General features: G+C 36.6%; 1 protein-coding gene across 1 annotated transcript in view; it reads right to left on the reverse strand.

Annotated features, from left to right (window-relative positions):
- The window catches only part of LOC104541876 (dynein heavy chain 7, axonemal-like), a gene marked incomplete at its 5' end in the record, with an annotated part of 36,458 nt that extends 19,318 nt beyond the window's left edge, over positions 1-17,140 (reverse strand). The window contains 15 exon segments of the mRNA XM_010186033.1: positions 275-451; positions 2,235-2,315; positions 2,772-2,934; positions 3,273-3,406; positions 4,220-4,414; positions 5,782-5,943; positions 6,034-6,226; positions 7,875-8,053; positions 9,230-9,529; positions 11,678-11,933; positions 12,988-13,154; positions 13,242-13,379; positions 14,095-14,247; positions 14,934-15,122; positions 17,021-17,140. Coding sequence (XP_010184335.1) covers positions 275-451; positions 2,235-2,315; positions 2,772-2,934; positions 3,273-3,406; positions 4,220-4,414; positions 5,782-5,943; positions 6,034-6,226; positions 7,875-8,053; positions 9,230-9,529; positions 11,678-11,933; positions 12,988-13,154; positions 13,242-13,379; positions 14,095-14,247; positions 14,934-15,122; positions 17,021-17,140 — 2,607 coding nt within the window.
- Between the last annotated feature and the right edge of the window lie 78 nt (positions 17,141-17,218).

The raw sequence follows: 17,218 nt of genomic DNA on the forward strand, positions 1-17,218 counted from the left end.
GCCACTGCTGGCAACCTCAGGTTTCGGTTACTTTTCCCACAAGTGGGTTTTCTCGCAAATACACCTTCCTCCCTCTCTTTGTGTTCCGAGTACATGAAGAGGAAATACACTGAACAATGACTGCACAGGTCCTCTCCTTTGCCAAAACCAAGGAAATATAACACTTTTCAAATTCTTTTCATCTTAGTGCATTATTTCCCAAAAACAAAACAAAAAAGAAAGGTTTCATTGTGTTAAAGAACTCTTTCAAATCGTGAAGTTTAGATCAGCTTGCCTTCACAGTGTCAAGAGCATTAAGCGCAGCCTCCAGGACTGGGATCGCCTCTGCCAGGTCACTTTCACATTCATTTTTCAATGCCTGAGCTTCCTCAGCTTTTTCTGTAGCCATTTCTTCATCTACCTTTACAGTCTTCCTTTTTTGTTCTACTTGTGCAGATTCTATTTCTATAGTCTAAAGAAAAACACATAGTGGAGCTTCCTATTGAGCAGTGAATGATCAAATAAACTGCAATTACTTAGTATAGCACTTACAGAATACTGTAAAATACAAAGAGAAAATTGAAGTATTTCAGTATTTTCACATATTTTCAATTTATGTTAAAGGAATAATTTATTTCTTAGCATCATGTAATGTCAAAATGGAGCTTTAATAGTAGGTAAACTGCATGAAATCAGATTACTGTCAATATAAGCTATTTAAAATACGTTTGAAGTTCAGAAGATAAGAAATTGGAGATCAGCTTTTAACTAAAAGATGACTAGCTTTTATAGTGCATTTTCATAGCTTCATAGTCTATCACATTGACTAATGAAATTTATTTCCTTTTCAGTGATGAGTCAAGCCTTCATCCAAGTACTACTTTTTCAGTTCTGCAGAAGAGACATTGAGTTTTCTTAGAGGTTTATAAGAGTAGGTAGAAAAGATATCACTGTATCTGTAAAAACTCTTATAGATGAGAAGCAAGTGCATAAAAACATCGATCAAATCTTGCTTTTTTTGAGATGCAACAGTAATATACTGTATAAGTGTATTTTTACAAGTGAAAATTCTCAAAAACACCTAGAGTTTGGTTCCTAAATCCCACTAAATTTATATGAAGTTAATCCTTTTTAGGATGCTATTAAAAATCAAGCGTATAATCCCTGTGTATGCAAAGACAGACTGTGCAAAACTGTTCTTGTTTATTTGGTATGCTGATGAACAAGCAGGCCAATGGCATCCTGGGGTGTATCAGAAGGGGTGGTTGTAGGTCAGAGAGGTTCTCCTTCCCCTCTACTCTGCCCTGGTGAGACCACATCTGCAATATTGTGTTCAGTTCTGGGCCCCTCAGTTCAAGAAGGACAGGAACTGCTTGAAAGAGTCCAGCACAGAGCCACAAAGATGATGGAGGGAGTGGAGCATCTACCTTCTGAGGAGCGGCTGAGGGAGCTGGGTCTCTTTAGCTTGGACCAGAGGAGACTGAGGGGTGACCTCATTCATGGTTATAAATTCGTAAAGGGCGAGTGTCAGGAGGAAGGAGCCAGGCTCTTCTCAGTGACAGCCAATGACAGGACAAGGGGCAATGGGAGCAAGCTGGAGCATAGGAGGTTCAACCTGAATATGAGGAAAAACATTTTCACTGTAAGGGTGCCAGAGCATGGCCCAGGCTGCCCAGAGAGGTTGTGGAGTCTCCTTCTCTGCAGACATTCAAAACCCGCCTGGACGTGTTCCTGTGTGACCTGGTCTGGTGATCCTGCTCTGGCAGGGGTTGGACTGGATGATCTTTCGAGGTCCCTTCCAACTCCTAATATTATGTTCATGGTTTTTGCAATGTTTGTGAATGATCTTGTGAAATCTGGTCTAATCACTGTGAGCATGAAAGTTCCTCTAACATCCTTCAGCATGAAGCTTAAGCAAGGACTGTACCTCCAGAGCCTGTATCTAAATTTTCTTCCAGTTCTAAGGACAGAAGCATAAATAGTGGCAAGTTTCACAATACTGTAAACCCCAGTGAACAAAAAATGAGCTCAAAAACCTGAACTCAACTCTTATTTTCTGAAAGTCACATATCAGCAACCTTATATAGGCATATTCTTTAGAACCTGTCTAAAATCAGCTGAGACACTGAAGTAGAAATACATCGTACAACTAAGACTACTCATTCAAAGCTAATTATTACAAAGGTCAAATTATGGATCCCAAGTATATACATGCTTACATTAAAAACCACAAAGTTGTATTTATATAACTATACCTTCATCATCTTTGCATTATCCAATATAGCCACCTCCAGTTTGGGCTGCAGCTGAACTAGTTCTAGTTTCATCTCACCAACCTATACACATGCAAAAGGATCAGGTAGGATTCAGAAGTGCCAAGTACTATTTCCAACAATTTCTATAAGAACTACATTTTACCTAATGACTAATTTACTGATAGAAGGAAATTACATTCAGTTTCAAATCAAAACACTCCAGAGACTTATTTTTATCTTACATGTACAACCTCTAATTTTAAGAGCTATGTTCACTTATAGTGACCTGTTACCCACTTAAGAAAGGGAAGCTCTGTTCATATGCTGCTTAGTAATACATGGCTAGAGGACTGTAGCCTCTAGCACAAGTGCTATGACTGTAGCAAAAGAAAGGCAAAATACACTTCTTATAGTTTTACTGTTGAAAACTGAGCTAAACAAAACCTGAAGTGATGCTTTTTTACTGACTTCTCCTGGAAAAGACCTGCTTTTGCCAAACATTTTTGTATTTTCAGTTTCATTTTTGTCCTAACTCACCTGTGATTCAGCAAAAGCTATCTTGTCTAGTCCATTCACATATTTCTTCTTGGCTTTCTTTACAGTGTCTCGTTTCTGAGTAAGAAGTTTCTGAAATGCAGCAATAAGCTCAAGATAAGAAGCAGGAGTAACATAATTATGGCGTCCCAGACTTTGCAAGAACCTATTAAAAAGAAAACAAACCCGAAAACAGTACCTTAAATTTTTGTTTTGTGTTTTCAGTTTAACTATTGCTAAACTAAGTTATGTAACCGTTTGACAAATAATAGGAGTAAACAATTTCAACAATTTCATGTAAGTTTTATGAAGACAGATAACATACATTAACTTTTAATACAGAAATGAGTAGTAATGAAACTCAATCATCTGTTTTGTTATTTACTTCTAAAAATTCAACTTTTTAGTTTCCTCTTGCTCAATTTACTACTTTCAACAGCATAATCTTTTACCTCTTAGTATTTCTATAAAGAAATTAGTTGTTCTCAAAAGAAACAGACTGACCTTACAGAGAGTGACAAAACTGAAGTGTGAAAGTATTTGCAGACAGACACAACTTCCTGACGCTCACTGTCTGTGAGCTGAAGCGTTTCTAAGAACTTATTAGCCACACATTCAAGGGCATCTTCAGGCCATGGCTGAGGGATAAGCGAGGAGAGAAGCATTTGTAAAATTCAGCTGTTAGCAGTCTTCACACTTCAAAAATATTTTTTACCATTCAAAACACCAGAATGAGACTCAACAGCACCAACTATGTCTATGTCAAGAACAATGAACTGATATATCAGACAGCAAGATCCCTACCCATAAAATCTTTTCTGGCAAATTCTGGCTGATCTTATAGTTAAAAGCTACATATTGCTGTTCTATCTAAACATTTATGTGTCTATGTTATCTCTTGGCAGAAAAATTAATTGACATCAACACCAGGCCAAGCTATGGAGCTAACTGCACTTTCCTGAGAGTAACACTGCTTGTACCAAGGATTGTTAACTACCGTAATTTTCCAAGTTTTATTCTGCTATAAAAGATCTACTGATAAACAACAGGACTTTTATTTGCTAGCCATTTCCATGATGCATGATCTGCTTAACAGGCAGGAAAATATAATCATGTAACAATCGCAATGAAATGGTTTCTCTAGCCCTTTAAAACATACACATTACATGAAAAAATGACAAATTACCATGACAGAACGGAGGCTATTCACTCCTTCAGAAATGTATAATTTGTAGCAGCAAAATTTAAATTTGTTTAGCTGCAGGAATACTGAGATCATACACTAAAGAGCTCCCAAAATACTACAAAGAATGCCTAAGCTATTCTAAAATTTTGAAAAGCATGCAGTACTTCTACAAATATGACAAGAAAATGTAACGGGGCATGAAAATACAGACTGTTAGAAAACTGAACCGGTTTGTTGAAGAAACAGTATAAATATTCTCACATACCTGGAACCAGTCAATAGTACAGCAGTTGATGAGTGATGGAAACTGCCTCAGATGATTGCGGAAAGCATCTCCAATTGGGCTGAAGGCTACCACAATATGGAGATTCTCTTTGCAGCGGTTCACAAAAAGTTCAAACAAGGCCAAGGGACTGAGTTCTTCTTGTTTATTGCCAGTCTGAACTATTGCATGAACACCCTGAGGAATAATGCATAAGGCAAAAACTGTTACATAGTTTCTCATTAAGCACTTCTGAAGTCCTACAGCAATGCTGTTAATGACAGCATCACCATGAAGTAAATTTTTTCATTGATAAATGGAACAGGGACAATAAACTAGAAGAACAGAAGAAGTAGTATTATCTGAGAATGGGATGACGATATATATATATCTGTGACTCTGACAACTCATTCTATAAATGATCATCTGCTGCTTTGAGCCACTGAGAATACTTCAGAACAAAAACTAAAAATCCATCCCAAGATGAGTTCCAGACAGATAAGACACATTAAGATGAGACAGAGGGTTAAGACACATTCTGAAAAATCAAAATTCATAGTTAGCTCCCACAAGAAGTAAGGAACCAAAGCCTTCTAACAATAAATATAATAATCAGGCTTAATTACAATCAAACTTCAGTCACTGAAAGATTGAGGAGATACAAACAGATGAGGCAAATTACTACTCTCATTACAAAAAGCCGCTATTACAAAAGCAAATGTTTTTCTCATCATGTACACTTCAAGTGCCATACAAGCCCTCTAAACAACATTTCAAGACATTAAACTTACTAAGAACTTTTGTAGCTTTAATATTATACTAAAATATGCTGTATTTACCTAACTGAAGAGGAAGATTTAAGTTTCAAACATCAAAACATACTCTATTTGTTCATTTACCAAAACCAGCAATCTCTCGAAACAAGAAGCAGCCTCTAAGTTTGAAACTAAAGATCACTTCATAAAACTATTATTATAATTATCCTCAATTAATTAACAATTCATGAAGCACTGACTATAAGCCCCTAACACTCAAATTATTCTTCCATAAAAGCATGTATACGTTACATAATCCCACAATTAAAATAAATGACAAAAATTAATAGAGTACAAGTGGAAACATTTTGATGTAGCAGATTTAAATGAGTAAAAACCAACTTTGCTCCAGTTGGTATATTATGGATAGCTACCAAGTTCTATCATACACCAACTGAATATGTTCGTACAAATAGTAAAAGAGCTACATTACATTAATATTGTTATTATATACCTGGCAAGAATGAAACAGTAATTGAGAAAGATAATTAGAATAGCAATCTAGCTTCATTGGAAAATACATGGAATGCAGGTATCAACATGTTCCTTTACTTAAGCATAGGAAAATAATACATTTATCATGTGATATAGCTCTTCCAATAAAGAACATTTTTGTTTATACTAAGAACCACTTTGAATGTCAACTAGAAGCCTACCTAGTTCACACTGAACTGGCAAAATATCTGAAGAGGAAGAGAGATTCACTTAATTAACCAAATTAACTTAATTTTAAAAAAAAATTAAAGATACCTCTAGAATTTCTTGTTCTTCACCTGCTCCAAAAAGATTGGGTACCTCCCCTGTGTTGAGGACACTATCAACATCTTCCAAAAAGCTTTCTTCTTTAATTTGTGCATCTGTGATTATAAATATAGTCTTCAAGCCTTTTACACCCGCATTCTTCAGAAGACTCTAAAAATGCAAGACAATTAAAATATAGTACATTCCCAAACATCCTACCTCAAAAGTCAGTCAAAATGCACACAGGTTATTAATACTCACTTTCAGATCTTCTCTCCATTCATTTGTACCATAGGTCTTGGAACTCTCTGGCTGAAAAACACACATCTTTGCCATGAATGCTGCTAGACGAGTCAGAGACTGACGGCCACTTCCTCCCATTCCAACCAACAAAGCATGACCCCTTGGCTGCTTCAGAATACGACTGATACGAGACAAATGTTCCAACATATACCTATATTTGAAATGCGTGGATTACCAGAATAGCAGAAATATATATATATATATTTATGCACTTATAAATCTGTGAGATGAGTATAGAAGTAGCATCTCTAAGACAAACTTCTAAAAGTTGTGCGGGATGGTGAGGTGCAAGAAGAAGAATGGGAGTGGGTATGCACCACAAAATAAAGTAAAACAAAACTCACAACTCTTCTACTATACAAATATCAGTATTTAGCGAAGTTACAAATGACTACAGATTACTAAAGGAATTTGCAACAGTGAGAAGAGGAGCACGAGATGGATATAAAGATGTCAAAGGAAAAGAAAAACAACAGAAGTTTTCTACTTCTAAATCAGAGCAGCATTACCATTTTCAACTTTCTTCAAATATAATAGTTTAGATACTTTTTAAAGGAACAACTGGTGAAGAATGGGTTATATCAACAAAGCTCTCCCTTCCCTCTGCCTCTGACAATGTTTTATAACCTACACGTGAAACAGAGATTGGAACAACTTCTGAAAGCAGTATCTGCACATTACTGAGAGTCCTATCTGTTGTGAAAACACAAGCATAGTTCATCTCAGAATATGCAGCAAGGTCTGCATATTACCTGCTTCTGTACAGGGCATGGAGTAGAGTTAAAGCAAGCTGAGCAGCAGTTAAAAGTGGTCTTAAGAAAAGTTAAAGCATTTGAAAAAGAGATAAATTCTTGTTTATTTTGATTGGTTAGAAAAAGAATGGAGTCAAATCCAGATGTTATCAATGAGATCTGACTCTAAGGCTACAGTCAGACATGCTCTCCTGGCTGCTGTTCAGTGAGGTAACTGGGATATTGCTTCAAAACTCAGGAGTTTGCCTCTGATCAGATGCTGCCAGCTCTCCAAACTCCCAGCATAGTGGTATATAGAGATACTCACAAAGTCAGCTTGCCAAAATGACTTGGCTAAAATAAGCTGCAGTTCTAACGAACTGTTTAAACTAATCCTAATCACCTTATGCATGAAGCATCTATGTGTCAAGTTACACTGGCAAATATGAATCAGTAAGGCAGTAATCATAGCAATAGGGAGGAGGAAGGAGTTGTGACCTCCTAACCTGTCTCATTTGTAGCCTGATCACAAGTTAAGGTAACAACAGCAGCCTACACTCTGAAATCTCACATGATTAGCTGAAGTACCAGGCTGGATACATGCCCCAAAGTAGGGCGTGACTGTGCTGCATAATAACAGAACAGACAGATGGCTATAACTGTGCTATATCTCACTCTGCCCCTCACAACCTTAGAATCCTTGTCCTCAGTGAAATGGCAGGCAAAACTGACATCCATCTTCACCAGTAACAGAGGCCCAGCAGAAGTAGAGCACTCACCTGATTTGGTACACAATGTTTCTATAACAGCCAAAGAATATATTCAAAGTCCCTTAGAAGAAAAACTTCTTATTACTTACTTTCAGATAGAAAATGCAGAAGCATCAGAAAAAAAAAATCAGTTCACTTCCATCCAAAAAGGTGTAACACCACACACACTTTTGTGGATGCATAGAGGGATACCAAAAAAAGGTTGCATAAAGACATACAAAAAACACAGCCCATAAAATTGGATATATGCAATTATCAACTACTGTTTAGAGCTCTTAAAAATACAGATTGTATGCACCTGAAGACTACAAGGCTCATTCCTGTTTTGTGGGTTTGATTATATTCATTCAGACACTGCTCCACAACATCTCCAAACAGCTGAATGCTTGGAATTTCAACATAAAGTCTTTCATCTCCTTCAAGTTCTGGAATCATGTAGTCACCAAAAAACAAACTTCTCAAGTTTTCTTCCGTTACCTACAGGAAACATTTAACAAATTATGAAGTCAAGTTTAATATTAAATGAACATATTCCTCATCGGTATTTTAGAAAACAAAGGAGAGTTTAGACAAATACTCAAGACATAAGAACAAGCAGTCTGAAGTATTTTGACTCACAGACAACAGCCACCTGAAAACTCTATTTCCTCCATTAAACAATACACGTATTCATAACTGTTCTTGGAACACAATTGGCTCAGATAACCATCAACAGGCTCATAATCATGACCTTCAGATTACACCAAATTTATACAGATGTATGTTTAGCAATTTTCAATATATTATAAAATAGACAGCTAAGACCACAAAGATATTTCTTCTATATATCAGTGAAATGACATGAAATAAAAGAGAAACAGAAAAAAAGGAAGACAAGGCACATGACATGATACCATGATTACACAACATTTTAAATACTAAAACTTCATAACAATTACAGAATGCTGTTTACTACACTGTAACTCAGTCACAGGTTAAATTTAAATAAGGGAATGTCTCCTTATCCTGTCAATCAGGTCTCTGCAAGTCCATTTAGGAGTAGTCTAACTTGCATTTCTCCTTGCAGGTACTGTACTACGTGCAGATCCCAGCTACTTTTGGGGTAGTGATATATGTGTTACTTTGTTTTTTCTGTCACACTACCTGCCATTGCTCAAAGATTCAGTATGTGCTACGACACCTCCAAGAAAAGATGTGACAGAATTTTTTAAGAAGTTGCTCTGCTCACCTCTGCTCACAATGAATAATTGGATGCCTTATTTCTATGTGCAGACATTTAGGATCTTAATAAAATACTATGCTTGTTAAATTAAATTTCACAAGGTATAAACACTCGGGGTTTTTCAGGTAAATCTGAAAAAAATGTTGCACTATTTTTTTTTTCATTGAGTAAGAAAGAAATTTCCTTTTCATTATCAGAGGCACAAAATTCTTTTATGGAAAAGTAATACGTTTACTCACATTTTTAATGTACAATTAAAACCTTTCAAACATTTTCACTCTTATTTTTCTTCCAAAGAAGCTATTTTGCCAAATTCAACTCAAATTTTCAAGCACATTTGATCCAAAATTTCACCTGTGATTGAGAAACTTTCTAGTCCTAAATTTATAACAAAAGCAATTATTTTACAACAGGTTAAACGTGATACTCACAGGTGTGTTTTCTTGCTTCAGGTGTGCAAAAACCAAATCAAACTCTTCTTTGAAATGTTCTTTCACAACACCTTTCATTAAATTGAACAGCCAGGCTCTATCATTGTCTTCCACTAGACGGTCATAGAAGACACGAAATACCTCATGTACAAACAGCCGAATCATTACATGTTTGTTTTCAACTGATTCTCTCTTAATAAGCAAGCAGCCACAGATAACACGTGAAAAGTCACGCAGGTTGAACGTATAGTGAGATTTGGCTGGTGTGGGCAAAAGATTGTTGATGGCTTTCTTATATACCTTAAGATAATAGCAATAAAAAAGAACAAAATCAACAAAACAGCAACACTGACTATATTATTACAATAAATACTTTATGTTGTCTAAAATTTTATTTCTCTGGGAAAACATTTCATACTTAATGAAGCCTAATAATGTCTAAAGATGTCAAAGTCCTCTGAATATATCAGATGAACCTCATGCAGTTCTGGAACACACATGTGCTACTAATATAAATTCTAAAATGGGAAAAGTAATTGTAGCAAGTATAAAGAAATCTGTTGTAGGACCAGGAATACCACTCAGATCTCTTGACTTCCTTTCATTATATGACATCCTCTTTCAAGTAAAATATTGAGTGATATGTAATGGCAACTTCCTAGATTTTCACTTGTTTCAATCTATTTGTCCGCATATCTACAAATTATTCAAAAATAAATAGTAAAAATGCTGAAGAAATATGCAGATCAAGAAAAGAGCCTTTTGACTACATTTTGCTCTAAGCTGGAATGCATTGACTGTTGTTAGCTCATGCTGTTATGACAGAAGTAGTGTCATTTCTCACTACACTAAACATAAATAACATGCTGAAGTGAATGCTGACAGGGGAAACTTTTAACCTGTCTCTGTATACTCGTAGGTGAAGATAATTATCAATCAGCAACCTGCTAAAAAAAATGTTCAATAAAGTCAGGTTTTACAGGCTTAACTATATCCACTGTACCGAGTATACATTCTGCCTGTTGTCCCATGTCCAAAGCCAATCCCAAATCCCAGTTCTTCTATTATACTTTCGCCCTAGGAGTTGGAGGGTATTACTTACCAGGATGAAAATCCATGTTAGAACAGACTCTATAGCAGGTAAATGTGTAAGAGCCTAACAGTATAAACAAACTTTGATGCAGTCTGATGAGAAATATTGGATGACTGTGTTAAAAGACAACACTCAAATTGGTTTAAGATGTATCCTGACAAAACTGGATGTTTTAACTATGTAGTCAAATGCATTCAAATTGCTAGTAGCTGCTATCATTATTTTCTGTTTAAAGAAGCAAAACTCGATAATTTCTTGCTAATTACTTGTTTGGTTGTTTTAGAAGAACTAATTGAACCTACAAAAAGATTTCTAGTGGCAGTAGTTGGTCAGCCTTGTGATTCGTACACTGAATCTATCATCTGGCTACAGTTCTGAAATACCACCTCTGCAAGTCCTTGGAATGAGAAGGATTTAATCTTGAGTGTGCCCTTGGGTATAAGCAGAATTAATGGAAAAGACTGAGAAAGTCCTCAGTTCTGTAGTGGAAGGAAGTCACATCTGCTGTGAAACTTCAGCCATTTGCTTTTGCCTTGCTGATCAGATTTTCTGTCAGAATTTTTCATTGGTCAAATATTAGCTACCTAATGCATTTTCATGATGAATACTTATGGTAGGCAATAGGTTTGTTCACACTGATACTGATTTCTGCTACGTAACAAGCCAGCAAAGCTATACTTCGATATTATGCAACTGACTACTTCTTTGCAAAGAAGTCACGAATTGCCATTGCTTTTTTAATGTTTACAGCACACTGCAAATGTGATACTCGCTAAAATCTGTAACATGGAACTTCACAGAACATTTTGAAAATCCATACAGCTGGGCCTAGGGCCTCTCAATTTCACAGCACTTCTGTGATGTCTCTTGTCATACTGGTGTTAGATTCTGCAAAGCTGCATGTTTAGGTTGGCTTCCTTAGTCTGCTATGATGTGTCAACAATTAGCATCAAAACCAGGAGAAGGAGGAGGAGAGTGGAGAGCGTGACTTCTTCTTTGTCTCTCCAAGATGGAATTTTGGAAGGGGTGAGATTGATATTTTCATTTTGTCTTTGCATGTAACAACTCATGCCAGTCTGACCCCAAAGAGATTCCAGTCTCACCTACTTGACATTATGTGGACAGGTTCTACGGAGCCCACATTAACACAGATTCAAAGACAATTTTCCTAGAATCAGAAGGTTACTGCAACAATAAAACTAAGACAATTTCATCAAAGCAGATGAGGCTGTATGTTAAAAATAATAAGAAACAAAAATCTAAAATCTCTGCTTCACCAATTAAATGATTATACAGTCAGTGGAACTTTACTAAACAAATTAAAGGAAATTTCCATTAAGTTATTTGCCTCTTACCTCTAAAGTGGCAGTGACAATTTGAATTCCAATTGTAAAGAACTCAGGAGAAAAATCACTAGTCCGTAGGTGGAAAGCTACTATGGTAGAGAAGATGCGTATCATTGTTTCATCGCTAAAAGAATTAACAGTGCAAATGTTTAAGTGTCGCAAAAATCGAGGAGTAACAGAATTCCTTCCATCGCCTGGAGGCCCCATAGCAGCAAGGAACTGTGTATCAACAAGTTTAATTTTAGATGTGTCCTTCAAATCATACCTTCAAAATAAATTGCAAAATGACATTTAGATATAGTTACAGATACAAAACTTTCATTTCAGCTTAGATGCATCTATATTACAGAATACTCTCTGCATGTGTAACATATGTACTTAAAAATATATTTTAAAAGTACATTAAGAAAATAAAAAAATGCCTCACAAAAACCCCAAGAACAACTAGTCTTATAACTATGCACAAAATAATATCAACGCATCATATGCTGGCCTGAAAGATTATTTGTCTAAACTGGGTCACAAAAAACCTGATAGGAAATTTTGGAACAAGCATTTAAAACTGTACTGTGGGAAGATGTATCACCTCTATTCAAGAGCAACAGATAACTGAGCGGCATCTGGAATCACAAATGTCACGATATCGGAGAAGTGCCTTGAATCACAGAATAATTCAGGCTGGAAGGGATCTCAGGGAACCCCTTGTTCCAATCTTCCAGTCTAAGCAGAGCAAAAAACCTCAAAAGCAGGGAAGACCTTTAGCTTATTTTGCTTCGTGCCTATTACCAGAACTGATTTCATTGTTATTTTAAAAAAATATTTTGAAATGCTCTTAAAAAAAGCTGTGATGACAAATAGAATCTTGGATGACAGTAAAAACCAATGCAATGAGTAAAATCAAAATTTTATATAATTGCATAAATATATATACACGCACACATATATATGTGTACATTTATAACATTGCCAATTCACTCTGAGGAGGAAGAGAAAGGAAAGGAACAAGAAACTTCACTCGAAAAATAAAAACAATTAAAAATGCAAACATAAAAAAAATTCAAGTGTAAAAGAATTATTTTATTTATATATACAAATACTGCTGAAGTTCAGTAATAAAAACCTTCAAAAACACCCAAAACAAATTTGATTGTCAAGTTCTTAAATTAAAAAGTTAGCTAAAGAGCAATACAGAAGTTGCTTCAACTTTAAATATTTTTATATAAACCAGAGCTATCTGAACATCTACAAAGCAGAGTTTTGAAAATTAAATTCAAGTGAATAAATAACAGCAAATGCAGCAATAAAAAAGTTTCAATTACCAAAATCCATGGTCAAAGAACTGTCTTAAAAGTTCTATAGGAGGCTGTGCACCATACTTCTCCAAAGCAGGCATATTCATATCATCTACAAAAATAATGCACTTTTTTCCCACTGGAGAGCCAAAGACTCCTTTGCGCCTCTTGTCCAGCCTGGCCATAATAATGTTCTATAATGCAGATAGGAATATTCAAAACATAGATTAAATATTCATATATGTTGTATTTTTGAAATATAAACTATGTGCTCTACTAACCTGGGTCTGATCTGCAGTAGTTCGAGCTGAAAAATTAATGAAGAAGGGAAAGAAGCGCTCTTTTTCCAAGTTGTTCACTAACTTGTCCTTGACATATACAGATTTCCCAGTACCTGCTGGTCCCACTAAAAGCAAAGAAAGAAATAAAGCACACATGCTGCGGAAGTCTAACAAACTATAAACTAACCACAATTAGAAGTCAGTTTTTACTAACTTGCCCTGCTTGTTCCACTTCTAAAAACATTGTGTGCCTTAAGAAGAAACTAAAATGTTTTAACACATTCATATAACTCTCTCATAATTCTAGTTTGTTTTCACCAAGACGACAACGGGGGAAAAGACAAAGGGATGTTTCTCATTCCCTCATTCCACTGGCTTTGGAGTCAATATGAACATACATGGGAGTTAAATTTCTCCTGATAGGTCTTGCAATAGTTAAAACTTCATAAAATTTTCAGTCTTGAAATGTAACCTGAGGCTGGTTTGTATTTCATTCTCTTACACGACCTGATCACAGCTATTATAACCAGTTTTCATACGACTTATCAAAGGAAAAAAAAATACCTATATTTCATTACGAAAGAAGGAAAAGGGTACAAAACCTCTTTTGACCTCTTTTGTCATAACAACAGCATGAGAATGAGCGTATTAAAACTGGACTATAAACAAGGCTTCATAAAAAACCCACAAAACCAGACCTTAGGCAACAAATCGTGTTGTTTGTAGTAAATGTCTATTTTTAGCAGGCCAAATAAACTTTGAGGTCTTTATGAAAATAATAAAGTCAGTGGAAAGAATATGAGATATTTCTACCAATGACCAATATTTCAGAAGTTTGCGCTGAAGTAACTTACTTTCCATGGGTAATGAACAGCTCTATCAAATAGGTATACCGGACTGTATTCATAGTTGGGACTATAATATCCTGAATCTTCACATTTTTATCACTATAATGAATATCTTTAATAAAGCCATTCCAGTGAACACAACATCCTCTGCCTTTCAGCTAGGACAAAATACAGATGTAAAAAGAACAGTGTTATTTCTATACGTATGGAAGGTTCTCTCTACTACTTCACATTTTAAAAATAAAAATAATTCATTTTAATAAATTAATAAATGTTAAATGTTTCAGAAGTTCATAAACTTCATTTACTTTATCTTAGTAATAAGTGTTTAACTACATACCTAAGCTTAGATTCCTGTCTTTTCTAAAAACGTTTGGTTCAGCCAAAACAAACAAAAACACACAAAAAAGTAACAGAGGAACGTGTGCAAAAATCAAAAAATAGAAGTAGAATCTAACATTTCTAATGGCTACTAAAAACAAAATAGTAATATAAGCAAACTGCCTATGAACTCAATATCCTGCTTTCCTACTAGACAGTCCACATCTTTCCTTCCATACAAAGCCAGACTTGAGTCCATCGGCTTAGCTTTAGCTACAGAATAACTCTAATGTGGCAACTTTATAACTGATGTGTACATCTTGGTATTTTAAAAAAAATTTAGTCAGCACATGAGTATTCAAAACAGCAAAATACATGAAAAGTGCACTGTGGGATTTAATCCAACACCAACACTACAACATCCAACTTGCTTTATAAAGTTAAAACATCCACCTAGATGTATTTTCTAATAGTCTAAATCAAAAGAATCTACTTCAGTCAATGGAGAAGCAATCAACCACACCTCATACATGTAGTCATAGACCAAGCCTTTCTCTTCAATAGGACACTCCCATTTTCCCACACTTGTTGGTATAGGATTTGTTCCAGATTTCCCAGCCAAAGTTTCCCTCAAGAAATCATCAAAAATTATCTTGCTGTCACCATCACAAGTTCCACCAATGGACCAGATTGTGGCAAATGCAAAGCAACCCTGTGAGGTCAAAAAGACAAGCAACTATCTAAAAAGTCAATATATTATATGAACCTTGTACAGTTTGATTAGCAAATATAATTCTGAAAAATGCCATTAAGCAAATAGGTGTTACAAGTTACCCTGAAACAGCCCAACAGAATTAGAAATCTGACTAAAGACAGAGGAAAAAAAATCTTATTCAAGAATATATAAACACACATATGACAAAAAATAAAGGCCACTGACTAAAGCATTATGTCACATGACAAAGCCTGAGAAGAGTTCAACCATGTGGTCGCAGAAATTTTCTAATTACAAAACAGGATTTAGGAATTTTCTAATTCAATTTTAAATATATACTTTTAAATTCTGTTTTCTCCAGTTTTTCATAAGAACAGTCATATAAAGTCAGACAGACCATCCAAGTAATGTAACTCTCAGAAAACATTCTTCCCAAGGAAATTTTGCTCAAACAAGCCAATCAGTATTACATTACCACTTATTTCCTGTAAGGGTAACGAGACACGTTGCTTTAGTTAATTACTTGGTTTGTTAAAAAGCACATTTAACAAAAACACTATTTATCCCCGTTAATTGGAAAAATAGTAGAATACTAAATCATATTTGTTACTTGTAAGACTTGTGCCTCATCTGGGCATCTCCAAAGTTTGAGGGAAGGGAGCAAGGAGGTAGGAAAATTGTTTCACATGTTATTTTGGTTAGTCCAATTATTTTTTGAGACCAGCTGTATTGGATTTTCTGTAAGGGGTTTTGGGTTATTTTTTGGTAGCGGGGGAGCGCTATGGAGACAGAGCCGGGGGAGCTTTCCAGTAGCTTCTTACAGGGCTGAAATGCCAGACCCACCTCTGATCAGGGCCAAGACAATCAGCACCCCTGCAAATTCATGTATTCAAAGGGGGTACAGCACATGCGCTTTCCCTCTTGCACTGGCCCTGACCAGCATGGTCCTGGGTGAGGGTGGCACAGCCCTGGCCCTAAAGTAAGCTCAAGCCCCGCTGCAGCTGTAGCCCAAAAGAGAGAGAGCCAGGAACCTTTCAGAACTCTCAGAAGGGACCTGCAGCAGAGAAAGGAAAGGGATGCGAGAACAACTGTGCAGACACCAAGGTTGGCGAAATAAGAAAGGAGAAGGGGAGGAGGAGGTGTGTGGAGCCAAGGTTCCCCCTGCAACCTGTGGCGAGAGCTGCAGACCCGCCTGCAGCCCTGTGAAGGTTCACTGGTGGGGCAGATCCACATGAGCAGTGGCTGCCTCTGAAGAGGCTGTGACTCCGGGCAGTGTGTGCTGGAGCAGTTCGTGTGTGAGGGAACTGAGACTGTGGGCAGCCCCAGATTGGAGCTTTGTGGACTTGGACTGAGGCAGTTCGTGTGTGAGGGAATGGCAACTGTGGGCAGACCTACATCTGGACTTCAGTGGAAGACTTTTCTCCTGTGGGAAGGGTGCCACATGAAAGCAGAGGGAGACTGAGAGGAGTCTTCCCTATCCCCGCCACAAAGAGGAAGGAGTGGCAAAGACTACAGAGGATGAACTGACTGCAACCTCTATTCCCATCCCCCTGTGCTGCTGGGCAATGGTGGAGAGGGAAAGAAACTGGGAACAAAGCTAAGCCCGGGAAGAAGGGAGGGGTGAGGGGAAAGTGTTTGACTTTAAGATCTGGTTGTATCTCTCACAGTTCTACTCTGATGTTATTGGAGCAAATTAAAATTGTTTTGTTTTTCTCCCTATGATGAATCTGTCTTTTGCCCGTGACCGTTAAGTGGTGCGGAAAGCCTTCCCAGACCTTATTTTGTCTAGCCCCTTTTGTGGGCATTGTAGTACTCAGTTGTCCACTTGGCCTAAACCACGACATCAGCATAAGCAGAAATGGATACACATTTTTCTACAGTGCAAAAAAACCAACCATAATCCATGCACGGATGTTTCTGTTGGTGGGATCTTCTTGCACAGTCTGACATATCAACATTTCAAAAAGCTGTGTAAGAGCTACTACAACGTTGGCATTGCTTGTAGGTATCAGTTCCTAAGAGATGCAAAAGGATGAACACTTTATCACAGAACCACAGATTGTTACGAGTTGGAAGGGACCTCGAAAGCTCAT

The sequence above is a fragment of the Mesitornis unicolor genome, unplaced genomic scaffold (genome assembly GCF_000695765.1).
Source record: "Mesitornis unicolor isolate BGI_N332 unplaced genomic scaffold, ASM69576v1 scaffold22330, whole genome shotgun sequence".
NCBI classification, from domain to species: domain Eukaryota; kingdom Metazoa; phylum Chordata; class Aves; order Mesitornithiformes; family Mesitornithidae; genus Mesitornis; species Mesitornis unicolor.